Source organism: Sturnus vulgaris, chromosome 17 (assembly GCF_052056855.1).
Source record: "Sturnus vulgaris isolate bStuVul1 chromosome 17, bStuVul1.hap1, whole genome shotgun sequence".
In the NCBI taxonomy this organism is placed as follows: domain Eukaryota; kingdom Metazoa; phylum Chordata; class Aves; order Passeriformes; family Sturnidae; genus Sturnus; species Sturnus vulgaris.
In genome coordinates, this window is record NC_142259.1 from 5,332,448 (window position 1) to 5,360,189 (window position 27,742).

The following is a 27,742-nucleotide window of genomic DNA, read 5'->3' on the forward strand; positions in this document are numbered from 1 at the left end:
CGGCCCCGTTCCGCGCCGGAGCGCCGAGCGGAGGCGGCGGAGCGCGGGCAGCGGCGGCCGCAGGTACCGGGCACCGGGCACCGCAGCGGGCACTGCAGCGGGCAGGGGATGCGGGGAGGGATGCGAGAGCGGGGAATGGCCGGGAGAGCCTCCCCAGGCTCGGCAGGACCCGGCGGGCGGTGCCCACGCGGAGCGGGGATGGATGGGCGCGGGGGATGCGGAGCTCACCGCGGGCTCAGCCCCGCTCTGCGGGGTTTTGGTGGCCACAGCGCGGGGTCCGTGCTGGGAACAGCCCGTGGACATCACGGGGGGACGCTCAGCGAAGTGGCCCAAGGCGCTGAGGTTTTCCGCTTTGCGATGGACTGCGAGGATGCTGCAAGGCTGCGTTGCTGCCTGAAACTGTGTTCGAACTGAATCACTGCGGTTTGGGGTTTCCCTTGCAGCGTGTCTTGCTGAGAAAAATTTAAATGATGCTGAGAAAAGATAGGAGGGAGGGAAAGGTAGTAAAGTGGCATGGCAGGATCCTTACAGCAAGAAAAAAATGTTACTGATAAAAATGTTAATGATAAATTAGTTTCTGCTTCACAGAAGCAGAACTGAAGTTAGTAGCAGGCAGGATGCTGGGTGGAATCGGAGAGCTTTAGTCACTTGCTCTGTATTACTTTTATGGCCCATTTGTTCAGATGATACAAATCAAAAGTTGCTGTAATAAAACCATGTTTTTCAGCTCTGCGAAGCTAAAAAGCACAAGTGGACCTTAATCACATGATTTTGTTGCATTAACATTTTATTACCATTTTATTGGCTGTTTGATTTTACCAGGCAACACACTACGAACTTAAAGTTATCCCTGCCTGGCACCTCTTTCTTTCTTTCTTTCTTTCTTTCTTTGCTCCTACTTTCTGTAGTGCCACTTGGTTGTAAAAATACACATTAAACTAGCATTTGAGGCAGAAACGAACACAAAGGAGAAAAGTGTGTCAGAGCGCTTGTGAACGTGGGAAGGGATGAAACTGCGGGGGGAGCGGGTTACTCAAATAATGAAAAGGAAAAAAAATGTAGCTATTTATATGTAAAGAGGTCTGTCTTGCAAACTGCCAGAGGTGATCGGAAACTGAAGCAGCAGCTCTGTGCGCTGGGCGGGCTGGGGGGGACAGATCAGAGCCACCTGCCCCGCCAGGATCCATCCGAGCCCTGCGGTGAGCGGTGAGCGTGGGCAGGTGTCGCAAGTGCCACCTGAAGCCCTGGGAAGTGGCAACTCCACTGATATTCCCTTAAATTCTCCTGCCCATGGGGCAAACCCGCTCGGTGGCAGTGGCAGAAACATGAATTGTGACCCTGGGATGAGAGATGAGACTGGGAAGCAGCGATTCCTGCGAGGGTTGGATATTCTTGGCCGGTGGAACCAGGAACTACCTGAGCAAGTACTCGCTCCAAGTCTTTACAGAGATTAGAGATTCGGAGGGGGAAGATGGGATCAGCCACGAACAAAAGAAATGCCCACCGGCTTAGGGAGATCAGCATCCAGCTGCTCGGTGCCTCATGACTGCAAACTCCTCCAGGCAGTTTTAATCTTTTTTTTTGTGCATGTCTTTGCAGCACGGAGCATGCTGGGGAGGATCCTGCCTTCCCATTTGGAACTTTACACCCTGCAGTAGCAGGGAATCATGGATCTGTTTAATCTGATCATTTTGCTCCGTCCACCCCAAAAAGCATCACTGAGCACTTGTTTTGCTTTTCTGTATTTTAATTGTGTGTACCATGCCCAGAACCCTGTCTTTGCAACCCGTATGCAGGATGCCAAACATTCTGCTTTACCATTTGGGTTTTTTGTCTTCCTCACATGGTTCCATGAGGTGCTGTCTGCAAGTTGATTATTCAGAGCCTGGGACATTTGTATCTTGCATAATCACGATGAATGGTGGAAAAGTTTTGCAAGACTCTGTACCCATGGAACACAGTTGGCAACTTTTTGCTGGTGGGTTAGTGAGATGCTGGGTATGATTTCAGGGAAAAGGTTCCCCCGTTGGATTTTGTGCTTAATGAGTTGAGGCTGCTGTGTTAAGGCACCATGTAAGAGTTATGAACCACACACAGGCTGAGTGTGAGCAGCTCTGAAATGCGTCGGCCTGGGTTTCTCTGGCTGCCCTGAAGGGTGCTGTGCTTCCCCAGCACAGTTAAAAACTGCATTGTCTTGGTCTGGTGAGGGGCTTATCCTTGTGCAGAGAAGCAGAATTTGGGAGCTATATCAGCCCAGAGCACGCCACAGGCAGGATCAGGGGCTTTGTCCCCAGGGCTGGTGGCAGCGTGGCTCTCCCTGCACCTGTCCCCAGCTACCCCAGCCCTCTAGCTCTGGGATCTCCTCTCCTGCAGCCACTCTCCTTTCCCTTTTCAAAACTGATTTATTGCTAGACCTCCCCACCACAGAATTAGTTTTGTTCCATCTTGGCCTTGAGTGACCTCGTGGCGTGCGAGCGCGGGCGCTGAGCGGCGGGGCTGGAGAACAAAGAGTTCTGCACGCACAGTCCGGGCAAAACGCTCCAGAGAGGTCAGAGACTTGGTCTGCTCCATGAATCCCAGACTAAAACATCCATCCCACTCCAGCAGATGGGATAAGTGATTGTAGACAAGCACTCAGAGAGGGGCACTAACTTCATTTTATGTCAGAGCTCTCTCCAGTACAGAGAGATGCATGTGAAGTGTTTAATATTAGCAGAGCAGTGTTGTTCTAACCTCAGATCTCTCTTCAGGTTCTACAGTGTTGCTGCTGACAAAAATCCTGTTATTCCACCTCTAGATTGTAAACGAGCAGTGGGCATATGTTAGCACTGGGAAATACTCTGTTTATTCTGGTTCATCTCCTTCAGCAAAGTGCTGAGCCTTTCCAGCAGCTTTTGAAATTCCTGGAGCAGTGAAGTCTCCTTTCTTCCCCTGTGCTATTTCACTGACATCTAACTGAATTTAATTGCTGTTGTTAATGGCATATTGCTGTATGACATCAATAATCTTCAGTCACTGGAACTCTCAGAGCTTGGCTTGGTTGCTTCAAGAAAAAAAAATGAAATGCTGAGAAGCTGTGTTTAACTGTGGTGGTTTGAAGGAGTTAGGGAGTCATTTTCATGTGGAGAAAGCAAGATCAACAACTTATTTCCCTAAAAAATACTTTGATTTTGTAATATTCTGGCTGAAAAAAATCCAAGAAAAAGTACTTTTTTTCATTTTTATAGCGTCATATTTTTCAGTTCAAGTCCTTTGGATATCCTCTGTGATAGGAGTTTATTTTTCTAGATGGGGTTAAGAGATAAAAAAATATATATTTAGATTCTAGAGTTTTGATAAATGGTAGCAACCCATGACACAGAAATAAAAAGTCCCCAAAATATCTGAAGGACTTGAGCTCTTTTTTTTCTCTCATAGCCTCTCCTTGAAAAACTGCATCAATCTTTTTAGCTTGCCATATTCCAAATAAATCAGATTTGAAATTTTAATTCAATATTCTTTTGCTTTAAAAGCCCCGTAGGAAACAGAATCTCAGCCAGTCAGAGCAGTGACAAGGCTGCTCTGCCTTGCCTGGGCTGGAAGGGTTTGCCCAGGGCAGATGCTGTGGAGCTTTATGTTAGCATAAGAATTCCCAGAAAAAAAGGATTTCCTCAAAGTGCTTTCAGAGCTACTTTATGCCCTCCTTGGATTGCTGGAGTGAATTCAGTTGCTGAGGATTTAGATTTTTGAGCCAGATGTGAGTCTTAGTTGTAGCAGAATCAGCCTTTTCTAGAGTCCCCATATAACCCTGAGCAAACTGGGGTCCCTTTAGGTTTGCATATTCTCCTCTTATTTGGCAGTAAACCTTGAAAAGAGTTTAATTCAGAGAAACTGAATTAAAAGGAGTGAAAAGTAGGTAACCAGGCTGTCATACACTGATTACCTGTCCCAAATATTCTTGTTTTTAAATAATTTAAATTTTGAAATGCTGCCTTTTTTCGAGAGACAATAAAAAGAGATTGCTTACTGCCATGAACCAGCCAATTTTTGTTCCCTTCAATTCCCTTTTGCTTTCTTTGAGCGATCTTGAGAGCCCTGCTTGCATGCCTGAACAAACACCACCCTGGCTGAGCAGCAATGGACCATCAGGACCATTATTTCTTAAGGAACACGGGTCAAACTCAGTCCTCAGTGACCCCCTTGAGCCAATGGCCAAGACAAGGTTATTCTGCTGTGTCCATTTCTCCTGGTGTGGGGACTGTGGGACGTGAGCAGGTGCTCACCAAGGAAAGCAGAAAAGTTCCTGAGCCAGAAATGGAAACCACACTACACTGCTGTGTGGAAGTGGGAATCCCTTGATTCCAGATCCAGGCAGTTTCCAGATTTCCAAGTAAATCCATCCTCCAGCAGCTGCTGTCCAAGGCTGTGATCCCTGGTGCATGAGAAAGGCGAGGGCACAAGGCAGAGTGTGTCTCCCCACTGCTCATGGACAGCAAACCCCTCCAAATCCAGCAGGTGCTTGGGGCTGACAGTGAGAATCACATCCCTGTTTATTCCTTTATCTCAGGAAGAAACACCAATTTGGCACCAGTTTTCTCCCTGGCAGTTGGAATGAGTTGCTGACCTGGCTGAGCAGTGTCAGATGAAGGATGTGCCAGCCTGCAGAGCCTGTGGTGCTTGCAGGGAGTGTGCACTCACCTCTGGACACCTCTGTCTCTTAGTGTGGATATTGATGTGTGTGTGTGTGGAATTGCTGTTTCATACTGAGCTGGGGTTCTCAGAGAGGCCTCTTAATGCTGAAGGATATGGCTTAGCATTTTTCCACTTTTCAAAGGCATCAGTGGAGTCTCACTCCTCTGATCAGGGAGGATTTTAATTCATTTATTTAGAGGTGTCCAGCCATGGGAGAAGCCAGCCACAGACAGCACGGCCAGGATGCACCTGCCCATTTACAACTCCTTGTGTTTTGTGGCCATGCTTGAGATTTTCAGTGCTTTCTGCATGAGGTGTTGCTGCACCCTCTGTTAGAACTTGCAGTACAAGGAGTTGACATTGGAATAAATCTGAGGTTTCTGAGGTTTCTAGGGGAAGTACCATGCCAGGTTGGCTTCTTCTGCCACTGTGCTGATCCTGTGCTCTGCCCCTGTTCCTCTTTGGGCCTGAGTTCCTGGTCTTCCTTCACCTCATAGTTGCTCTAATTTTTAGTTATGGTATTGGTCTGGGATTTTGAGTCAGAGAATGAAGAGGAGTCATCCATTTGAAAGTGTTAATCATTTCCTCTTGATGACACAAATAGGGATCTGCCCTCTTCAGAGAAATCCCCCAATATACCACAGCCTGTCAACATCTAGGATGTTGCATGAGCAAATGCAAATTATCTGCAAGCTGACATTCTGTTTATCTAAAAGTATGAAATAAAATGAAGAATGATGCCTGCTTAGCTCATCTTTAGGGGGTGGATGAAGAGTACTTGCTGTCAGGAAACTTAGAGGCTGCAGATGCCATGTCAGAAGTCTTACAGCCATGTGAGCCTGTGCCAGTGCTGGACCAAATTCCCTGTGCCACATCAGATTTGTGCTGAATGGGTTAATTTTGCACCATCTGGCTTTGTGCTAGATCAAATATTGTTTCTGTTGTAGCCAACGTGAGGCCAGAATAAACTCAGAGTAATATCCTCAGCTAATCCAACAGAAATATGATTATGTACCTATTCCTTCTCCAGATCATATCTGCAATAATGGGTGATTTAACAACATAAAACATTCCTTGTGGAGACAGGGGAGAAGACTGAGGGTGGAGCACTTCTGCTGGGAGTACAGGCTCTGACAGCTGGGAGAAAATATGGCTCTGAGGAGACTTTAGAGTCCCTTCCAGTGCCTAAAGGAAGCTGGACAAGGGATTTTTACAGGGGCGTGGAGTGATAAGACCAGTGGGAATAGCTCCAAACTGAAAGAAAGTAGTTTTAGGTTAGATATTTGGAAGGAATTCTTCCCTGTGAGGATGGTGAGGCCCTGGTACAGGTCACCCAGGGAAGCTGTGGCTGCCCCATCCCTGGAAGTGTCCAAGGCCATGTTGGACGAGGCTTGGAGCAGCCTGGAATAGTGGAAAGTGTCCCTACTCATGGGCAGGAGCTGAAGTCTCTGAGGTCACTTCACACCCAAACCATTCTGTGATTCTGTGCCTTGAAGGCTGTGGGTAACCTGAATGTGATGATCTCCTTGCAGTTGGCAACAGGGGCACAAAAGGAATGTCTAATTCAGAGTAGGTACTTAGCTTTAAATAAGTCATTATGGACAAAAAATTGCAGTCCTAGTGCAGAATGGCTTCCTAGGGAGTCACCTGAGACACAGAAATGGAGGTGATTTAACTTTGCATTTTGCACGCCGCAGTGACCTCCAAGGTGCTAATCTGAGGTTAACCAAAGCAGAACAGCTGGAGTTCTACTGCATTTTGAAGTATTGCACATTTCAAGCAGTGAGTTCATTTAAGTGCTGTCTGGGAGGCTCTGCTGCTCCCCTGCTTGGCAGGAATCTCAAGACTAATACCTAAGAGGATTAGGGAGCATCGCTGGATGTTAAACAAGATCCAGGCTAAGTGGTGTGCACCGGTGAGCCCGTGCTCCCAGGGCTGCTTGGGGAAGCTGTTACTTGCTGATGGAGAAAAAATGAGTGGGTTTGTGGAGAAATACCCTTCCCTCAGCTGAATTCTTGGTGTGTGTCTCTCATGCTCTCACCTGGCTCTGTATTTCCATTGCCCATCTCATGTTGTCCTGTGCTCACTGCAGTGCTGAGTGCTGCAGGGGATGCTGATGAACAGCAAGTTTCTTTTTCTGGGATGATTTTAGCTCTTCTAATGTGCTCCACTGAGCTCTGTGTTGTCTGGTTGGACATGAATGAGTTGTCATCCAGCCCTCCAACACGAGGCTGAGCTGGAGAACTTTTCTTAGAAAGCTCAAGCTAAAGTCTGTCCTTGGCTGGTAGAGCACAATGACTTTGTGGTGTGTGATTTTCCCCAGATTTTCCCCATCGTGCAGAGAAGAGAAGTTGGAAGGGAATTGTGTCTCAGAAATAAAGTGAAGTTCTAGGTAGTTTCATGATAACATTCGATCTGGTTTTCCTTTTTGTTTATACCTTCATATTGATCAAACCATAAAGATGAAAAAGTGTTAATTGCCTGTAAACCATGGTAGATGTCAACATTATTCAAATACATCTATTCTGAACACAGCATCCTTCAGTTGTGTAACACAGGATGTTGCATTTTTTTGCATTTTAGTTCTTCTATCTTTAGAAGCACCAGAGAATCACGTCTCACATTCTTTATTTGGGTTTTGCTCATTTTGTTTAATTTCTTACATCATAAAGGATTTGCCTGGGTCTGCATCTTCTCGGAAACAAAGAAGGGACAGCTGTAGGAACTAACTGGCAATCCTTGGGAAGAGCTGACCAGCAGCTCATGCAGTAAGAGGGTGCTGAATATAGAACATCCTTTAATGGATTGTAACAATCCAAATGATGGAAAATAACACCTTACAGAGCTAGGGGTTGGGAAAATGCTGGTGATGTGTCTGGAAACACCCAGCTCCATGGGCAGTGACAGAGATGGAGAGCACAGCGCTGTGCCAGTGTGGAAACCTTCCCAGCATTGGCCAAATGTGTGGGTAGGAAAAAAACATTAAAGCAAGATTGGCATTAGGGAGGGGGAGTTAGGAATTATAGCATAAAAGACCCTTTTGTTTGGTTAATCTGTGCTATGGCAAAAAGCAGTGTCCAGGTTAAATCTGCTCCATACGTTGGCACTGCAAGTTTTTAAAGATGGTCTGAGGCAGCTGCAGCTAATTGTATTTGCACAGATAAGCTGGAACAAGTAAATACACTCAGAAAATCTGGCTAGATTTATCTTCAAAGCATTTTCAAGCAGCTAATTGAAAATTATCCAAGCCACCTTCCTGATTTCCTGCATATTATTGCAATAATTTCCCGGTGAATGGAAAGCACTTGGAAAACATACAAAGGGTTTCTGAGTGCTAAGCTCTACTGTTTGGAATTTATGTAATTATAAATATGTCCTTGCTCATGTGATAATTCAAAGGCAGTTTCTGCTGCTCTCTTCCATTCTTCAGACTCCATTGGGGCTAATCATGTAAAAGCAGGTCTCTGACATGAGAGGTGGGTCAGGATATTCCTATTGCCCCCCATTCCTAGGAGCTTCCTCCCTCATCCTCTGTCTGTCCCTGCAGCACTGATGGTGAGCACAGCATTCTGTACACAACATTCAGCTGGCTGCTCTCTGGGTGTGTTTCTCATTCCTCAGACTTTTCCATGTGTGCAGGACCATGCTGTTCCCACAGGAATTGCCTACCAAAGGCTCCAGTCTGGTCCTGGGGGCAAGCCCACAATAGCAGCATCCTCTATACTGCTGATCCAAAGGGATGCTTTTTAAAAGTGGGCTAAAAATGTAAGGTTTACACTTGGTGTGAGCTGGCTGAAGTTCCTCAGCTGCCAGGAGAGCAGATCAGTGTTAATCAGAACAACTCACTCATCCCATTCTTGCTTTTCTCTCCCTTGCACTGAACCAGTGCCCTAAGGACAAGCTTTGTTCACAGGACTGGGAGGTGGATTTATCTCACTTCTGGGAGGCTTCCCCACTCCTAAAGCAGCCTGTGGATTACACTTGACCCATATGGTGTTTATCAGCCATGACAGAAGGAGTGCTGCTAATCCTCTGAAGCCAAACTCTCCAAGGAAAACTCAGTGTGTGCTACCAAGTGAAGTTAAATGGACAAACCCGGATGGATTTATCCCTTGCTGCAGTAATATGAGCTTGGTACTTGGATGTGGACTTTCCCAGGCTCTAAGTACTTGCTCAGTAAGTCCAGGCTCACTCACACATTGAGGAAAATATAAATAGAGGAGACCCAGAGGAAAATAAAGGAAATCCATCACAGCCACCAAGCATTGCCTGGGGCTACTCCTCTCCTGCTTGCAGTACACTTCCATTTTTAATACCTCACCCCTGTTCATTAGAAAATATCTCCATGTATGCAATAGAATTGCAAAAAATGCTAAATCTGCTCATAAACTGTGCTCAGCTCTGGAATGCAGAAGTTATGTATAGATGTTATTTGCCACAATAATACCATATAAAAGTCAAAAAACCATAATGTGAAAGGGAAGATTAACTATTATTGGGCATGTTTCAGCAAATGGGATTATTTTGCATGTCAGTTATGAGTTAATTTGCAACATTAATCTCATTGCAGTCCTTGGCAGAAATACAGAATGTTTTTAATTGGTCCTGTGACTTTTTAAATGATCACCTGATGAAAAGCTTGTAAGTTTTACTATTGATTTAATGCTAAATATTATGGGGGGGGAAGTCTTTACAAATTTCATCAGGAAATACAAATCATATGCTTTCATTGCCTTGCTACTTTTGCTGTGTTGACTCGATAATGTTGGCACTCTGGAACCAGCTGTACAGTGGGGAAAAAAAGTAGAAATCTTGCAGCAAAATGAGTAAATCTATGGCAGAGAGATAATAGCATTGGTACTGATTCAGTGTAAGCAAGAAATCACCCGCTGAGTCATTAAAAACTGAGATGAATGGGAGGCAATAAATGGATGGCTCGGAAGAATATGAATGATTAGGAAGTGCATGAAGTTGCTTGGGTTTTTTCCCCTGAAGATTATATTTTGTCCTCTAAAGTGGCATATGGCTCCTGTGGAGGCTGATACCCACAGTGAACGTGTCAAAGCCAGTTTATAAATACTTCAAGAGATGCCAACAGCTCGGGGGACAGCACAGAGCAGGTGTGGGCTCCCTGCCCATGGCACCTGGGCACGAGTCATTAGCCCAGGTCCTCTGGGATGTGTACAGGAGGGGGTGTTGGGGCTGAGAAGGCGTCTGGGTGGGGGGAAACATCTGCTGCCTGGAGGAAAGGCTGGCTGCTTCCTTGGAAGTGTTTCACCCTGTTTGCTGTTAACTCACACTAGCAGTGGCAGGAGTTGAAGGGGGATGATGTGGTCACCTGGGTCTGGTGGCCCAGACTGCTGCCACCAAGGAAAAAAAAAACCTTTGATGAAGAGCTGTAATCTCTTTCCTGACTCATGAAATAGCAAAATATCAATATAAATTCATGAGGTATCAAAGGAGAGAGCCCAGTGTTTAAAGGAGTTTCCTCCGGGGTGGAGCTGGGCCAGTTTGGGAGCTCACGACTCCTGCTTGCATATCAGGTAATAACAGAGATGTGCTTTTCCTGTCTGCTGAAATCAGTGAGAGCAAAATCAATCCCCGGCCAAGAAACCTTCTTTACAAGTGCAGTCGAGTGTAACATCAGACATGAGTCTGATACAAGTTTGATAGGAGGAGGGTGCAGCTGCAGTCCTGGCTGCTGTGCAAGGAGGCGTTTGATTTACATGAGTATGAACCAGTCCGCCCCTAAGAGCCTGATTCAGCGCCTAATAATCACTCCTGACTTTAACAGAGTGCTAAAGCAGGCTTATTTATTGCTTCCAATATTGCATCCAAAGATGAGAAACAGATTTAGAGCTGTAAGAGTCATAAGAACACTGGAGAGGCAAAGAAAAAGTGGAAAAAATAGATCCTTGCACCAAGGCATAATTTTTTTGTGCCAGCACATTACAACAGTCTTGTCTCTGCAGCAAAATTTCAACCCCTGCAGTCAGTTTTTGCATGTACATTTTACACATCAAAGGTACCTGGCTGTACTCAGCCAGCTAAGGTAGGAGTTACCTGGAGGAGTCCAGCTCGGAGCTGCAAAGCAGTGCCCTCCTGCCCACCAGGCTCACCTGTCCTGCACTGACAGCAAATCTCTGCTGGAATCTGGACCCTGAAGTAGGAAATAGTCCATGCACTCTGCTCCCCAGAGAGGGTAATTAAGATAAAATTATTTGCAAATTTGGACCTCATTTGTTTAACCCATTTTAAGGACCAGACGTGCTGTAGCATTACTGACACGAATGTTTAAGATTTGGTAGCACACACGGGCTGTCCTCTGCCCTTCTGGGGTGGGAGCATCATCTTGGTGCTGCTCTGACCATCACCTTCTGCCTAAAAAACCTGCTGGTGCAGAGAAGCACATCTATTTAGCAAATGTCAATCATGTTTGTACAAGACCACACAGATAAGTATTAAAGTCTTCACCAAAGACTGCAATATTCCCAGGTTACAGCCATCTGAACATAGTTAATTTTATCAGTGAAAAAAATGCCCTTTTTCCCTCTTCCATGCTGATGAGACTGTCATGTCAGTGGGAAAATTTTTGTGGGAACCTCTCCAACAGATATTGGCAAAATTATTGAGAAATAAAGGATGCTTTGAGGATGCTGTCTAATAATACAGTTCTTGCCTAGCATTTGTTACATATTTAAAACCAGCATTAAAGGGAGAACCTTATTATTTTCATCATTTATAGTTCAGCCAAGGCATTTAAGGAAAAATACTCTTGGTTGCTGGCACGGTCAGGTGCTGCAATGCACAGGAATGGGGTGAAAGAAGGCAGTCTGCATCAGTAATCAGGTTAGAGTCAGCTGCCTCTGCCCTCCAGCCTGCTCTGAAATGGCATGTAGTCTAATTAGTTATAGAAAGGATTTTACTGAATAGTTGTAAACAGATCTGAGGGCTTGGAATAAAATCAATCTGACTGTGGAAACTTTTCAGGATAATTATAAACTGTTATTGGCAGAGTGTGAAAGAGAGACCAAAGGACTTCTAGCAGTGGGAAACTTGTAGCTGTGTGGGCTGTTCTCTGCAGGGGGAAGAAGGGGGATGGAGGTTGTGGGGGTTTCACCAGGTCTTTATCAGAGGAGGGATAAGGGGCTTCAGTCAGTGGGGACACTGCCTTAGAGGTACTTTTCTTTTAAGGCTCTTGAATGTTTTGTTCTTTTCTGTAATGTTAGTGATGCCCTGACACCTGAGGTACCAACACATCCCATGGTGGAAGGCACATGACCAGGTGAACTGCACAGTGAAATGCTTATACTTATTAAAGAAAAAAAAAATACTTCAGGGGTTTGAGCATGTTTTTACATAAAGGCATATAAAAATTCTCTTTGCACAGATCAGAATGGTCTTGGCTCAGACTTTCACCGTCTCCCTGCTGAAGTAAGTGCTGAAAATTCCATCTCCTGGACAGGCTGGTCCTCGCTGCCCCACAAAGCCACCCTGGCCACCATCCCACCTCAGTCTGCCCCTGGACTCTGCATTCCCGTTCATGGCAATGCCCCAGAACTCCACCAGAGAAAATGGCTTTTGCTTCACTCAGCCCCTCGACTTCTCCTGCGCGTCCCCTCGTGCCGGCGAGGCCTGCCGGCCTTTCGGAGCAATGAGTGCCAGCGATGGCTGCGGCACGCCCCTGAGCAATGGCATCACATCCTCGGGGGCTCCCAGCCCCTCTGACTCCTGTGCCCGGCCCCTCTGCACGCCCACCCGTGCCGAGGAGGAGACGCCGTTCGAAGAAGGGATTAAATACGTGTCTGCTGAAGGGGAGGACCTGGCCTGCGGCTGGGGAGGCTTCACCCCCGGCTGCTTGCAGCTCTGCAACACATCCAAAGGGGTCTTGTTCTTCCTCTGCGTGGCCTCCTTCCTGCAGGGCATGACCGTGAACGGCTTCATCAACACCGTCATCACCTCCATCGAGCGCCGCTTCGACCTGCGCAGCTACCAGAGCGGGCTGATCGCCAGCTCCTACGACATCGCGGCCTGCGTCTGCCTCACCTTCGTCAGTTACTTCGGCGGCAATGGCCACAAGCCCCGCTGGCTGGGCTGGGGCGTGCTGCTCATGGGCTTGGGCTCCCTGCTCTTCGCCCTGCCCCACTTCACCACGGGCCAATACGAGGCGCGCTCGGCGGCCCAGGTGGGCGTCTGTGGTGGCAACCAGAGCCTGCCCTGCTCGCAGGCTGCCTCCAGCCTCTCTGGGTACAGGTTTGTCTTCATGCTGGGGCAGTTCCTGCACGGTGTGGGAGCCACGCCGCTCTACACGCTCGGCGTCACCTACCTGGATGAAAACGTCAAGACCAGCTACTCCCCTGTGTACATTGGTGAGTGGGGCTGTGGCGCTGCAGAGGCAGGCGTGATGTACAAAAGGCACACTACGTTTCAAAAGGCTAATGTCACATAATTAATTTTCAGTGTCTTCCCAAGCACTAAAAGCAGGGCTTATCAGTAGTAAAGTCATGCGACGCCCACAATAACGTACCAGGGCGTAGTCGCTGATTTCAGCCTCTTCTTTCCAATTAGGCTTTCCCTGTCGACAGGGCTGAAGGGGCAGCTCCAGCCTTTGAAAGCAGGGTGATGGGAGGGAGAGGTGATGCTCACTCTGCCTTGGCCAGCCCACACTGGGAGCACCTCTCCCCACACTGCTCAGCCTTTTGTTCCTGTTGAGGGGCGAGGTGGAAATCAAGGACGTGGCAGCTGTTGGGGAAGTTTTGATTATTTACCAGAAGGAAAACTGTAATCTCGGTTGGGTGTTTTTCCTCTCACAGGTCGTGCCTTGTAGGTGGGGAGTGCCTCCTGCTCCTGGCATGGGGCCAGCCCATGTGGCATTAGCATCAGTGGCAGACAGCCATGAGGCCATACCCACACCCGTGCAAGGGGGCATAGAACCACAGCATGATTTGGGAGCAAAAGGACCTTTAAAGGTCATCTAGTCCAATGAGAAGGGACACCTTCAACTCGATCAGGTAGCTCAGAGCCCCATCCAACCTGACCTTGAATGTTTCAAGGGATGGAACATCCACTGCCTATTTGAGCAGCCTGTGCCAGTGTTTTATCACCATCATTTATATCTAACCTAAATCTTTAGACTGTCATCCCTTCAGGCCTCAGCACAGCAGGGATGGTCTCTGGGCTGCTCACCTACTGCTGGTGCAAAGCACAGCCAAGAGAAGAGGCTCAGCTCACTCCTTTGTATCACTGGTCACTCAGCAGCTGCCAAACACAGTCCTGGTGGTGAAAGTGCCAAAAGAGTGATCTTTTAGCAATTTCAAAATGTATCAGTCTGCCCATGCTGTATCAGAAGGCTGTGAAGTGTGGGAAGGAGATCACAAGGAGATCATCAGCAAGTTGGTGATCTTTCCATGTGTCATGGTTTAAACAGCAAACTGAAATAAGTGCCAGTGCTGCTGTATTTAGTGTAGACATTTCATGATGTCAGTGGGGAGAGAACCCTACTGCTCGTTGCTGTGGCAGTGGGATCAGCTGCATCCCTGCTAAGTATGGTTATTTCTGAACAAATTTTACCTGCCCCGTACTATAAAACTTCCCAGGTTGGATGCAAAAGCTTCCCTGGAACAGAAGCATGAGAAAAAAAACCTGTTGGAACAATCTGGGTTTGTGTCTTGGTGGTTTAAGGGGAAGGGTATGAGGCAGCCAGAGGCTGAGCATCCTGCATCCAGGAGGGAATTAGGCTGGGGATCCCTGGCTGACACACTGCTGGTTGTCTAACACGACTTGTTTTCCCTTTCAGCTGTTTTCTACACTGCTGCAATCCTTGGGCCTGCAGCGGGTTATCTGGTAGGAGGAATGTTTCTAAATATTTATACTGAAATTGGCAGAGAGTAAGTCGTTAAAAAAAAATCTTGTTCCTTTCCCTTTCTGCTCTGTGTTTCCTTTGGGGTAGAAAAAAATGATAGCAATGATCTGGAGCAATGAGCTGGTGGCTGGGTGGAAGTGTGCCTGGGGTGTTGGGTGGTGTATCTGCAGGCAGGGAGGCTGGAAGGGTGGTTTGCATTAGTGCTGCTGCTGGAGGGAAATTGCTGACAAACCTGTCAGCTTAAATCCTTCCTCATGCTGCACTGCCTGTGCTAATGAGGCTGTGAGCAGCAGGTGAATTTTTTGAATGAGTTCCCTGATGAGGCAGTGCTCCCAGCAGTGCTGCTCACCCCCCAGTCATCCCACCAGGATTCTTAGTCCCTCTTTGCTTTGTAATATTTGTAATTTTTTCTTGTTTCCTTACAGCTCTTTGGTAGGTCATAGAATCACAGAATGGTTTGGGTTGGAAGGGACCTTAATGATCATCTACTTCCATAGTTCCATAGTTCCCATAGGCAGGGACACCATTTATTAGACCAGATGGATGGATTAAAGAGGGAAAATGGGTTTCCGGGGAAAGAAATGGGTTATTTCCACCAGTTTTCTTGCAAAGGGTGTTTTTGGGGTGGAACAAAGATCTTGGCAACCCTCAGAGCACAGATGAAAAGGAGCGAGGTGAATGTGCAAACCTGAGATGAAATGAGAATGAAATGGGTGTGATTTCCTGGGCTCATGGTGTGCTCTGGGGAGGCAGTGCTGCGCTGGGGCAGGAGGGATGGTGGACATGTCGAACCCATCAGATCACTCCGTTTCCTTCACTGTCACCCCCCTGGCCCCTGCCAGCCTCAGGGAGAGACACACAGAGCTGCCCCTCTCTGTCCCCAACCAGCCTCTCTCCTTTGTGTCCCTCTGGCTTCGCTTCTTGCAGGATCGACATCACCCCCGAGAACACGCTGTGGGTTGGGGCGTGGTGGATTGGATTCCTGGGGGCTGGAGCTGCCTCCCTGCTCATCTCCATCCCCATCCTGGGCTACCCCCAGCGCCTCCCAGGTACGGGCTCCTCCATCAGGAGCTGGGGCTGGGACTGTGCCGTGCTCCCGCTGGCCCTGGGGCTTCCATCCTTGTGCACGTGTGTAGCTGGGGGTGTGGGAGCAAAGCAAGAGCTTCCTGTGTTTACATTGTCATTCCTAAATGGATTTCGCCCCTTTGGGTTTCCATCTGTCTCTGTTACTGCTTCTCCCTTGCAGCTGTCAGTGGAGGGAGGATGTCGGGTTGTGTTTTCCCCCTGCAAATCCATGGCTTCAGTAGCATCCACATCCCATGTCTGACACCCTCCTCGTTCCCTTTGCCTCTCCTTTCCAGGATCCCAGCGCTACATCGTTATGAGGGTGTCAGAGGCTCATCAGCTAAAGGATGGCAGCCACCTAAAAGCATCGGATCCGGACTTTGGGAAAACAGTGAAAGACCTGCCTCGGTGAGAAAACCACCCCGTGCAGAAGTTAGGGAGCCCTCCACAGAGGGGAGAGAGCCATGAGCCCCAGCTGAGCTTCCTTTCAGCCCTGCCAGCTCAAAGGTTTTGCCCATCTTCGAGCAATGGCACTTCCTTGCAGAGGAGGTGTCCAAGTGCCTGGTCCTGTCAAGATCTGGGAGCTCTTGGCAGAGAGGCTGAACTAGAACTGGTGCTGGGGATCTCATGGGGGAGCAGGGGACAAGTGGCAGGTTCCATGTGGGTTTTCAGAAGCTTGTGTCCACCTGCAGTCCTGTGCCATACACTGAGTTTCCCTGAGAGTGCCTTGATGCCAAGCTTTAGGTGATGGGAGATGCCCAGGCATTGCCAGCTCCCTCCCCCTCCCCAGCAGCATTATTTCAGCCTGGCCTCACCTGGCCCAATTGCGTGTTTCCAACAGCTCCTCCTCCCCAGCCCCTCAGGGTTTTATTCCTTTCCTCTATTTTAACTTGTATTAGTTCCCTGTTTTGTCATTTTTAATGAGAAACGAGATGAAACAGGCCCTGTGATTCTCACAGCTCCATTCCAAACAAGATATATCACACTGTAACTTTCAGTTCCCTTTCTCTTTTATTCTTTGTTTCCTTTTTTTTCTTTTGCCTTCACATCTTCCAGCCACCTTTTATGTGATACTATTTCTTATCTCTTCAGCAAGGCAATGACACAGCAACTTGCTTAATCCTGAGCTGCTGCTCAGCTCTATAATGGGAACAAAGCAGGGGCCAAAATAAAACGTGATCTTTTGACCACAGATTTTTGTTAAGGATTTTTGCATTTTTTTTTCTTTTTTTTGGTGTTGAGTATTGAAGTGGGGGGCAGGGAGAGAGGTGCTGCTTTATTTATTGCTTTGGGTTAGCTGGCATGGAGGCCCTGGATGGTGCAGAGATAGCTGGGTATTGATTCCTTTTGGAGCTTGCAGTCAATAAGGAGATCTTCTTTTTTTTTTTTTTTTTTTTTTTTTTTTTTTCAGTTATTATTTCTCCCAGGACCATTTTTAGGGAGGAGGTTTTATCTATGTGTGATGGCTGCTCCCTCCAACATCTCTGGGGATGTTGCCAAACCCCAGGCTGCTGCCAACAATCACCTCTGAGCTTTAGTTGTGGTCTTTGTTGTGCTGGCAGAGGAGGATGGAAGCAGGTGCTCAGAACAGGAATTTGCAGCACCAGTCGAGCTGTGTTGTGTCAACACAACAACTCACACCCATCTGAAATTCTTGGAGACTTCATAGGAAGTTTACCAGGGGCTAAGACAGTTTTATGAAGAATATTACATTGAACAGATTTCAATGTTGTTATTAAATGGCATTCTTGACTGGGTGCCATTTTCCGAGGTCATGGCTTGTTCTCCTCACGGAAATTGAATTCAAAACCTGCATTTAAATAACGATAAGGCTGTGACTAAAACCAGCACAAACGGGGCAGCAGAGAGGGATGAAATTCGTTGGTTGATGCTTTTCTTGCTTGTCTGGAACAAAGTTCCCACTGTTTCTGCTGTCTTGACGGCAGGAACAGAGACAATCCTCCTCCAGGAGCATCTTTCACACCTCTTTCCTAAATAACAACTATGCAAAAGTGGAAACTTGTATCAGACAGTTCAGACCAGTTCAGACCTCAGTGTGGTTTGAAAGCAGGAACCCAACAGACTTTTGTGGTCCCTGGTTTTGATTAATAAAAGGGAAGTGCCTTCAAGGCTTTCTGCTCTGGAGCCTTGCATTAAAGAGGAGATCCCATCTGTGCAGGCAGCTCTTGGGGACACGTGGACCAGGCTGGAGGGTGAGGCCAGGGGACACTCACTGTTCCTTTTGTGTTAGTCAGGGATCGTGTGCCACACATTTTCTCACAGTACAGACAGTAACAGTCTCACAAAGATAAGCAGAAACACGATGAAATAAAACACTGTTCCATGCCATCAGGTCCTTTCTGAGTGAGGTTAATGAATTGCTGCATTCACAGTGCTGCCTGAGAGCAGGAGCTTACAGGAATGCAGCCCATGCAGCCTAATCCTCTGCCCTGGAGACACTTCTGTCTTAACTCTTGGGTTGAAAAGCCCTGATAAAACAGCATTTTCCTTTCTCTGCTTCCATATGATTGCTGTCATGGAGTAAGCCCTCCTGTCAGAGCAGAGGGACTCAAGGGGAGGGCATGTAGAGCTGTACCAAGAGGAGGCTTTGTCCCTGCAAGCTGCAGGGTGCAGTTTGTGGGGAGCACTCCCTGGCCTGGCAAGCCCTGATCTTCAGCACAAGGAGCTGTGGTCAATATTTCACTGAGCACTCCTGGATTAGGTGCAGGGTGGGACTTTGTTTCATATCATGGCTTTTCTGCAGCCTCCCCACGTGGCAAAGGGAGGTTGGTTTATGTTCCTGTGGGATGCACTCTGTTCCCTTGGTGCTGGTGACAGCGGATGTCATTTTGTGCTGGAAAAACTCCCATTCACATGCTGTAAAACTGTATAAATATCCATTTATTAGTTACTCATTAGCTTGTGTCTATACTCTGGTACAGTCTGGGAGGTGCTGGGCATGCCAGTGTTTCTCAGAGGAGCAGGATCTGATCATGCAGGTGGTCCCAACCTGCTCAGAGAACCATTATGTGAGAAAGAGTTCCTGTATGTGCCCATATCAGTAAAACCTTGAGGGTCAGCTTTTTTAGGTGGTAGGATTCTTCTCTCTGCAGTGCTGGGCCTCCTGAAATCCCTTTGGCTGCAAGAACTGAGCACTGCCAAGGCTATTCAACAGTTAGGTGATTTCTGGGTATGTTTAAAGTCCTACTGATGTAATAGAAAGGTTTGTATTGTCTTTGGTAAGGTTTTATGTGCCATAGCTCCTCACAATTACATTTTCTGTCTTCAGACAGATTAAATCAAGTGAGTAAATCCTTATTCTTAGTGCTGAAAGGAGTTCCTTTGCATTTTCCTACTTGCAAGTCCAGCCTGTAATTTTTGGGCAGAGGGCACAAAGTCACACTAGTGCCAGGGAACAGCTCTTCTCTGTTAAAAGGTGAAGACACTGTGCTTTTTCTGCCTCAGCCACAAGATCTACAAGCATTTTCTCACTAAAGTATTGGGCTTTATGCTTCTAAATTAAGCACAGTCAAAAAGATCTGGAAAATAAAATAGTACAGTTAAGTAATCCCAAGAGCTAGGCAGTGTAAAGCCCCCTGTAATCAAAGTGCAGGAATGTGTGGTATTTCTGTCTTTCAGCTTCTTTGTTCTTTCGATGTAATGAAATTCTCCCCTTCATGTGAGTAAAGTTGCATAAATCTGACTCTGAGCTTCAGCACGTCTCTCCCTTGTACCAAGGCAGTTTTCTCTGATCTCACATTTCCACCAGAGCAGGTGGTGACTGTGCCTTCCTGCTCAGTGAACATCCCGTGGCATCTCCCTCACAGGATTTGTGCCCATCCCAGAAATGGGATAACCCATGGCACTGGTCTGGGCTTGGCCAGGGGAAAGCCATGGGGCAGAATTTGAATCTCGTTACAAAACATCCCCTGCAAAGCAATGTCAGCCCTCTTAGTCCAATATCCGAGGTAGTGAGAGATAATTGAGACCATTCCCTGTGCCCGAGGGCTTTTCTGCATCTCGGGGATGGAATTGTTGCTGGATCTGCATATAAATGACACATGGAAATTTCTCAGGCATATCTTCAGCTTTCTCCTAAATCCCAGTGGATCGAAGTAAAATGGAGTTACTCAATTTATACATTAAGCTTCAAGTAAAACTGGGCTTAGATTGTGGCAGAAAGATTGCTTTCTGTTTTTCAGGTGTCTTGGAGGTGTTTCCTCCATATAGAAAGGCTTGCTTGGTATTTCCCCTGAGTTACAAAACATCCATGATTATCAGAGGTTGTTATTGTTCTGAGAGTGTTGGTGCACAAGTAACGTGTGTATGTGAGGATGTAGCACAAGTTTGCTCCTGGTTGAGTCAGGAGTCCCAAGATAATCTGACAACAGGCACTAATAAAACCTTGAAATGGTGGAGATTTGGTGAGGAGTAATGTCCTCTCAATATTTAAAAAGGGAAAGTACTCAGCCTGACCCTTAATGGTAGAAAATTACTGCTGAAATCATCCATGTAGAAGTCGTGGGTGCCCTTAGTGTGAGTTATATCACACTCATACACTCTTTGTGTCACTGGCTAGAAAAGCTCTTTCAAACCCCAATTAGCTCCCTTTTGGTGTTTTTCCTTTCAGAGGGTTGCAGGATGATGGGAAGCTGCCTCATCTTACAGGTGATCCTTTTGACTTAGAAGACCTGACATCAAAATGTGCCTGAAATCAGTGATTCAGCTCCAATATATTTGTCCTTCCCAGGTCAGTGCTGCTACTTCTGAAGAACCCCACCTTCATCTTCCTCTGCTTAGCAGGAGCAACTGAAGCGACCCTGATTGCTGGGATGTCCACGTTTGGACCCAAATTCCTGGAGTCTCAGTTTAGTTTAAGTGCCTCTGAAGCTGCCACCTTTTTTGGTAAGGAAACCATATTTTTGCAATGTTTTCCCATTTTGCCAACAAATAGAAGAGCTCTTTTAGCTCGTTTAGAATGGAGACAGATGCTTTGTTGTTTAATTTTGGACTGGTTATCCTCTTCAGCTGTTAGATAGGATCATTTCCTATCAGCACACCTACACCCAGTGCATTTCCAGAGCTGCATCTAATGACATCAGGAGGAAATGTGTCACTTCTGTAGCCATCTGTTACCCTCTAGAGGAAGGCCAAATAATTGTAATTCCTCCTAATGCATCACCAGGAAACACTGGCTAAACATTTCCTCTGAGGAGGGGTATCAGAGCTGGGGGGGATATTTTGTCAGCTTCCAGAAACTGGGAAAATCCTCATGTAAGAGCCATTACATAGACCAAGGAATGGTGTCCAACAAGCATCAGCACTCATGATGTGTTCCTCAAGGAGTCAGTTTTAAGATCTCTGGGTAGGAAAAGCTGCCTTACCGGGCTCCTGCCACATTACCTGAGCTGGTAGAGGGGACCACCCACAACAGCAACATCCACTGAACTCCCACCAAGAAGCCACGCAGGAAACAAGGGGTCATTTATATGCAAAATACACTGCAATTAATATATTCAAACATGCAAACGCCTTGCTGACATTTCTAAACTCACTTGTGGGTTTTTTCCTCTTCTTTTTCAGGTTATCTGGTCGTGCCAGCTGGAGGGGGAGGCACATTCCTGGGAGGATTCCTCGTGAATAAATTCAAACTGCGCTGTTCAGGAATCATCAAGTTGTGCTTGTTTTGCACAGTGTTCAGTCTGCTGGCCATATTTGTGTTTTTTATCCACTGCCCTAACATGCCCATGGCAGGAGTAACTCAGATGTACGATGGAAGGTAACAACCACCACCCTGTCTGTCTGTCTGTCCTGAGGGGCTCTGGTCAGAATAGAAGGATAACTCAAACACACAGTGCTGGTGGCAGTCATGTGTGGATGTGAAAGTTGGTGTCTGCTCAGTCCTACAGGCAGATATCGAGGGTGAGACACAGAAAATAGATAACCCAAGTTTTGCAGTGAGATGGAGTTTTTGGAAGAGACTCCCTAGTTAGGAAGGGAGGGAAGATCAGCAGCACAATCAGAGTGGGAGATACTTCACTCTTCAGCTGCCTTTACATCAGCCCCCATCTCTATCCAGTGGGATAAACTGGACCAAAAGTGGGAATCTCCTCTCTGAATGGAAGTGTCACCCTAAAAGCTGGTCTCTTAAACTCCCTTGGTGGCTGTGAGAGAGACAGCTCCAGGGCATGGTTAAAATTCGGTGGGATGAAAGCCTTCCCTAGCCTGGCTTTATGCTCCCTGGGGATCCATCACAGCTCCCACTGTCCTTTCCTCTCCCCTTGTCCTCCTGTAAAGTGCTGCTCACTGACTGCTCCTGTGTTCCCTCAGTGCTTTGCCAGGTGGGCACCTCAACCTGACAGGAGCCTGCAATGCCCAGTGTGGCTGTTTGCAGGAGACCTACAGCCCTGTCTGTGGCACAGATGACATCATGTACTACTCCCCCTGCCACGCTGGCTGCAAAAGGGTGTCTGAAAATCCCAGGAATGGCAAGAAGGTAGGTCTGAAAGCACTGTGGATAAACAGGGTGGTGGCACATCTCTGGAGTGATTTGGCTGGCTCTGCAAAAGGCTTGAGCTTTGCTGCAAATCAGTGTAAAATCAGCCAGGGCAGGGTGGATGCTCTCAGGTACCACGTGAGATGAAGGCAGAAGGTACCCTGAGGTCACCCTGCGTTGCTTCTCTCGTTGTATCCAATCATCTTTGCCTCATTCTGGGTCAAACTGTGCTGAAATCCATGGAAAATCACCCAGGCAGGCAGGGAGCTTGGTAAGCACCTGATTTCTGTCCTAGTGCTCATTTTGGGTCTTGAATGAACATGATGCACCTCCTTACCCTTCCAGCATGTTGCTCATGGAGTCAGGCAAGGCTTAGGAAGGGTAGAGATGATACTCAGCTGCCTGGCAGAGTTAATTTCCCTTGCTTGATTGACCTGTTTGGAAACAGAGGTGTGTCAAAAATGCAGCTTGATTTCCAATTTCTTCTGGGAGTCTAACCAGCTGCTTTCTGCCCTCCCTGAATGTCTTATTTTTAAAGCTTTGACAGTCACCACGCTCTCCTCAGCAGAGCCCCCACCAGCCTTTCTTTCCCAGGTCTACCATGAGTGTAGCTGTGTTGGCAAAACCCTCCTGTCTGGCTCTGGCAAAGCAGTGGCAGGGAAATGCACCTCCTCCTGTGATAAAAAGCCCTTGCTCCTGTGCTTCATGTTCGCGGTCATCCTCTTCACCTTCCTGAGCAGCATTCCTGCCCTGACTGCCACTCTGAGGTAAGCACAGGATGGCCTCATCCTCTGCCAGCACTGCAAGAAGCCTCAATATCCTCGTCTCTGCTTTATCCTGCTGGATCAAGCATGGGAAAGGTGTGATGGGAACCACTGAGTTAGTGGCAGCCTGGAGACATTGGGACTAGTTCCTGTCCCAGTCTAACTGGGCAAGGAAATTTCAGCATTGGAAGCTTTGTCCTCTGACATGGGATACACACATTTACAGCAGGGATGGAGGGTGACCCTAAATCTCCAGAGGGGATGGAGGTCCCAGCTGGGCTGGAGGTGTCCCAGGTGTGCTGGACTCAAGGACCTGGAGTTGTGAGGCAGGGAGGTGCAGCCTGGCAGCATTTTTAAACAAACCCCTTTTTTTACCCAGGTGTGTCTCCGACAGACAAAGGTCCTTTGCACTCGGGATCCAGTGGATTGTGGTACGAACCCTAGGTATGGAGCAGAGGGAATTTGCACACCACAATTGTCTGGTGGTTGTGGGAGGAGTGTGACAAGGTGTCAGTCAATGTTAAAACACACTGGGTTGGAAAAGAAGGGAGTAGGACACAGACTGCTGAAAGGAGGATGCCTTCTTTGATTTGCTGTCATCCAGGACAACCTAATTCCCTTTGCACGTGATTTGCAAACTGAACAGAGGGCTCTGTAACATGTCACAGGTGACAGAGGTTCAGTGTCCTGCCAATGTGCCCTTATTTTAAGAAAAAAGAGCAGACGTGTTGAAGCTCCTGTGAGTGTCTTTTGACTCTCAGATGTTGAAATTCAGCATATTTTTGATACCTGGTGGCTCTCAATGCTGCAGGATGAGTTCTCTTAATCATGATACCAGCAGAGCCTGGTGCTTTCCTGCAAGGGCTGGTGTGTAGGTGCTGCCCAAACTGAAGGTGCCCTCTCTTTGCCCACAGGAGGCATCCCTGGCCCCATTGCTTTTGGATCCATGATTGATAAATCCTGCCTGCTCTGGCAGGACCAGTGTGGCGAGCAGGGCTCCTGCTACATTTACCAGAACTCAGCCATGAGCCGATACACCCTCGTCGCTGGACTGGTCTACAAGGTGATGCTGCTGCTTAACTCCACTCCCTGATAAAGCAATCAGGTCTTTAGGACACAATGTTTTGCTCTGGGAAAGAATTTTACCAAATTGGGTTGCCCTGATCTGGCCCACCCCGAGATGAAATTAAATTTTCACACAAGAAATTTCTCAGGGAAGGCAAAAGCCCTGTTTGCTTCTCATCAGGTAATGGTGCTCCAGACACCATCATTCTGTTAAATTCCCATTATTTTCTAGGCTTACAGCTTCTATTGCACCATATGAAATACCTCCTTCCAACAGCAACCAAAGTGATTTTTGCTAGAAATGGAGTAAAATATCTAAGTGTAGTGTATTAGTGAGAGTGAGGGATGGCATTGTGGGCAGACTGTAAATAACCATTCCCCAGTCACTGCTAGAAAATAAGAGAGCTTAGAGCTGTGGGCTTTATTTATTAGCAGAAAACCATCATTTTAACTGCTCCCAAACAAGCACTTGCCCTAGATAGTAGTGTTTAGCAGCTGCTCTGATAAAGAGGTTTTCAAAAGCCTTCCAGCAAAAGGCTGAGGCAGTGTTGGCTCATGCAGCACTGTGCTCCAGGTGTTCGTGTGGGGCTGAACTTTTCCAAATTCCATTGCTCTGGGGCTGGCTAAATTCAGATTTTTAACCCCCTCTGGCTTTGTGTGCTGCTCTGCTTCCCAGGCTAGCCAACACCTCCTCCTCCCCAAAGCCTGGTGAGCAAAGCTCATTGCAGGGGTGGGGTGGGCCCCTGGTTTTGGGGGAGAGCAGACAGTAATGGGGTGTCTCCATGGCTGCAGGTGCTCGGGACGACCTTCTTCATAGTGGCCTGTTTACTCTACAAACCCCCACCTGCAGAGTCAGCCCCGGGCAGCTCGGATGCATCCGAAAATGGCACCAGTGACCTCCAGGAGCACAAGCCTTCGCTGCCAGCTGAAGAGGATATATAGTGCTGTCCACATGAAAGTGACTTTCTCAGCCTCAGAAATACCATGAGAGGACATTATGCAGTCTCCCAAGGGGTTTTTAAATCAGCAGTAATATTTTAAATTTTTATTCTTTTTTTAGTTGAAGATAAATAATTTAAGTAACCACTGGTGTGCTTTGCTATTTTCTTAACGGCAGAAGCACATTTGAAGTTGTGTGCTGGTGCCACGTGCAGTTATTTAATTTTATTTAAAGAAAGGGCTACTGTAGCTTTATTCTGTGTCTGTGACAAGCCAGGACCACATTCTCCACTTGTGGAAGTAATCACAGGTAACTCCAATGGAGCATGTGAGGTTTTAAACCACCAGAGGATCTGGGCCAAATGTATTGAATATCTCAATTGTAAAGCCAACTGTAGCAAAACTCCTGCTGGGACTTGCAAGCCTGGGAGGAGCACTGCTGTCCTGCAGTCTGCACTGCCAAGGGGTCAGCTGGCCCTTGAACTGCTGCATGCAGAGCAGACAGCCCTGGCAGTGTGCTCCTCCTTTCCATGACACACAGATCACTCTGCTCAGGAGCAGCTTCTCTCATCATGCGAGTTCCTGCTACTGGGAGAGGAGATTTGATTAGCAAATCCATCAGTACACTACGGGCAGAGTTGCCAAGCACTCACTGCCTCACTCATTGCAGGGTTTACACCGTGGTGACACTTCATTTTTTTTATTTGTGTTGTTTAAAAGTGATGCCTTTTGTAATGTACTGTGCAAAACTTGAACTTCTTGCTGTTTGCTGGGCGTGGGAAGATGTAAGATACAGATCTATGCAATGTATATCTTGAGTTGTTCTGTAAAGACAGTGGTTTGGGTAAACTGAAAGGTTGGAGTGGATTCACTTTGTCTCTAGACCAGTAGCCTTGGGGATGGGCCTGCCTTGTGGAAGGGGGGTGCTGGCTTGTAACTGGTCTGCTTGCAAGGAGTGGGGCAGCATTCCCAAAATGACCTTTGAATGTGCTCTCGCAATATCGACCAGCACCTTTCTGAGGGGCAGAAGTGGAGTTGGGGCATGTGTGAGTCTGGTTTCCCTGTCAGTGCAGACCAGGCCAGGTTGGTGCTTGGTGTGCCAGTGTTTGCACAGCCACATGATCCAGGTGCATCCCCAGGGGAGGCTGTGGCCAGCCCTGGAGTCCTGCATTGTGGGACCACGTTCACAAGGGATGGCACCAACATCACTGAGCTGCAGAACTGCTGCTTCCTTCTGCCAGCTCCGACTCAGAATTACTTTGCAGATGTTTTTGTGTATTTTGTGTATTTATGCTTTCACAGATGGACACAGGATGGGCATTTGGCTCCTTCATTAACAAAGGACTGACTCAGAGTGTTCCCGTTGCAGACAGGGATGGTGGTGCTGGGAGTGTGGTCGATATTCAGGTCAATGGAGAAAAGCAGCTTCTTCCATTCACAGATCCACAAATCCACTAAAGCCAAATGGTGACCTCCCTGCTTCCAAAGCCCTTGTTCCCATCCCCTGTTGAGTGCTGGGACAGGCTGTGCATCCCCTGCCCCATCCCTGGAAGTGCTCAGTGCCAGGTTGGGTGGGGTTTTGACCAACCTGGTTTAGCTGAAGATGTCTCTGCCCACAGCAGGGGATTGAAACAAAATGATCTTTAAGGTCCCTCCCAACCCAAACCTTTCTATGATTCTGTTTCTATGTCTAGGAGCTGCTGGAAAAACTAGAAGTGCTAAGGACAAGATGGTTAGTGGCTTTTGGCTGCTTGTGGGTGGGCAGCTGGGGCAGCTTTGATGGGGCACAGTGTGCAGGAGAGCCCTGTTGTTCTAGAGAGGCAGGATTAGACCCACTGATACAAGATTTCACCCCAACACTGCCCCAACACCTTCACCTGGGTTTGGAGCCACCTGCAAACACTAGCCTGTCTCCAGGCCTTGCCCTTCCCAGCTTAGACACCTTGGGTACAAGCAGGGATCTTAGATGGGGAAATGCATGAATGTATTTTGGAAGCATATTTTATGTATAATGTATTTATAAAAGGTAGAAGTTTTTATATATATATATATACACACACATATATATATATAGGTGTATGTATATATATATATATATGGATATATATATATGGATATTGCAATGCAATTTTAGTGTTTCTAAAATGAGCTTTATCCGAGTGTGTTGTTTCCAGAGCTAAACAAAAGCTCCTGGGATTCTGGGCGTTTATTATGTTGCTGTGGGACTGGTAATTCAAGGATTTTTGTAAGCAGCAATATGACATTCCTGTTCCATAAACAGGCTGTTTAGGTGTACAGGCAACTTAAAATATTTGGAAGTATGTTTCCCAGTCTGATGTGAAGTATTATATTGCTATAAAGGCATAGAAATATATCCACTCTTTCCCAGGTACTTGTGTGTGTGTTTTTCTTCAGTTGTCACCCTTTCCCAGCTGCAGTTCTTGGCAGGGGTGAATCCATGGTGCCATTTGCTGGGATCTCCAAGGAGGAAGGTTGGAACTCAGATTTGTGTTTCATTTGTAGTGTTAATAAAGCCCCTCATGGCTACAGGAGCTGCAGGCATCAGGTGACCCTGTATGTTGGTGTCTCCTGCTGATTTACCCTCTCCTCCTGAGACAGAGAGAGGATTGATGCTCTTGAGGGCAAAAAGAGATTTATGCTTGTTTGGGGAAGAAGAATCATTTCCCTTCTTCATCCACAGGCTGACCCTGTTAAAACCATGGAGTGTCTGCCAGCCCTGCTCTGGGTAAATAAAGGTCAGAAGTTCTGTGTTACCTGCTCTGGGTAAATAAAGGTCAGAAGTTCTGTGTCACCTGTGGTTTGCTCAGGGCCATTCATGCTGTTGGGGACTGCAAACAAACCATGGTTGGTGCTGCAGAG

At 47.3% G+C, this 27,742-nt stretch overlaps 1 protein-coding gene across 1 annotated transcript; it reads left to right on the forward strand.

Annotated features, from left to right (window-relative positions):
- On the forward strand, positions 1-27,254 carry SLCO4A1 (solute carrier organic anion transporter family member 4A1). Its single transcript, XM_014873781.2, has 12 exons — positions 1-63; positions 12,062-13,040; positions 14,468-14,558; positions 15,461-15,582; positions 15,895-16,006; positions 20,349-20,503; positions 21,182-21,377; positions 21,929-22,094; positions 22,689-22,861; positions 23,238-23,302; positions 23,773-23,921; positions 24,716-27,254. The coding sequence occupies exons 2-12, from the start codon at positions 12,215-12,217 to the stop codon at positions 24,863-24,865; spliced, it is 2,205 nt and encodes a 734-aa protein (XP_014729267.2). The 5' UTR covers positions 1-63; positions 12,062-12,214; the 3' UTR covers positions 24,866-27,254.
- Positions 27,255-27,742: the final 488 nt, after the last annotated feature.

Bases quoted from the DNA above. Each gene is read 5' to 3' on its own strand.
- SLCO4A1 (XM_014873781.2), top strand. From the start codon at position 12,215: ATGGCAATGCCCCAGAACTCCACCAGAGAAAATGGCTTTTGCTTCACT. The intron at 14,559-15,460 runs GTAAGTCGTTAA...CGCTTCTTGCAG, and splicing joins TATACTGAAATTGGCAGAGA to GATCGACATCACCCCCGAGA. The intron at 16,007-20,348 runs GTGAGAAAACCA...TGTCCTTCCCAG, and splicing joins ACAGTGAAAGACCTGCCTCG to GTCAGTGCTGCTACTTCTGA.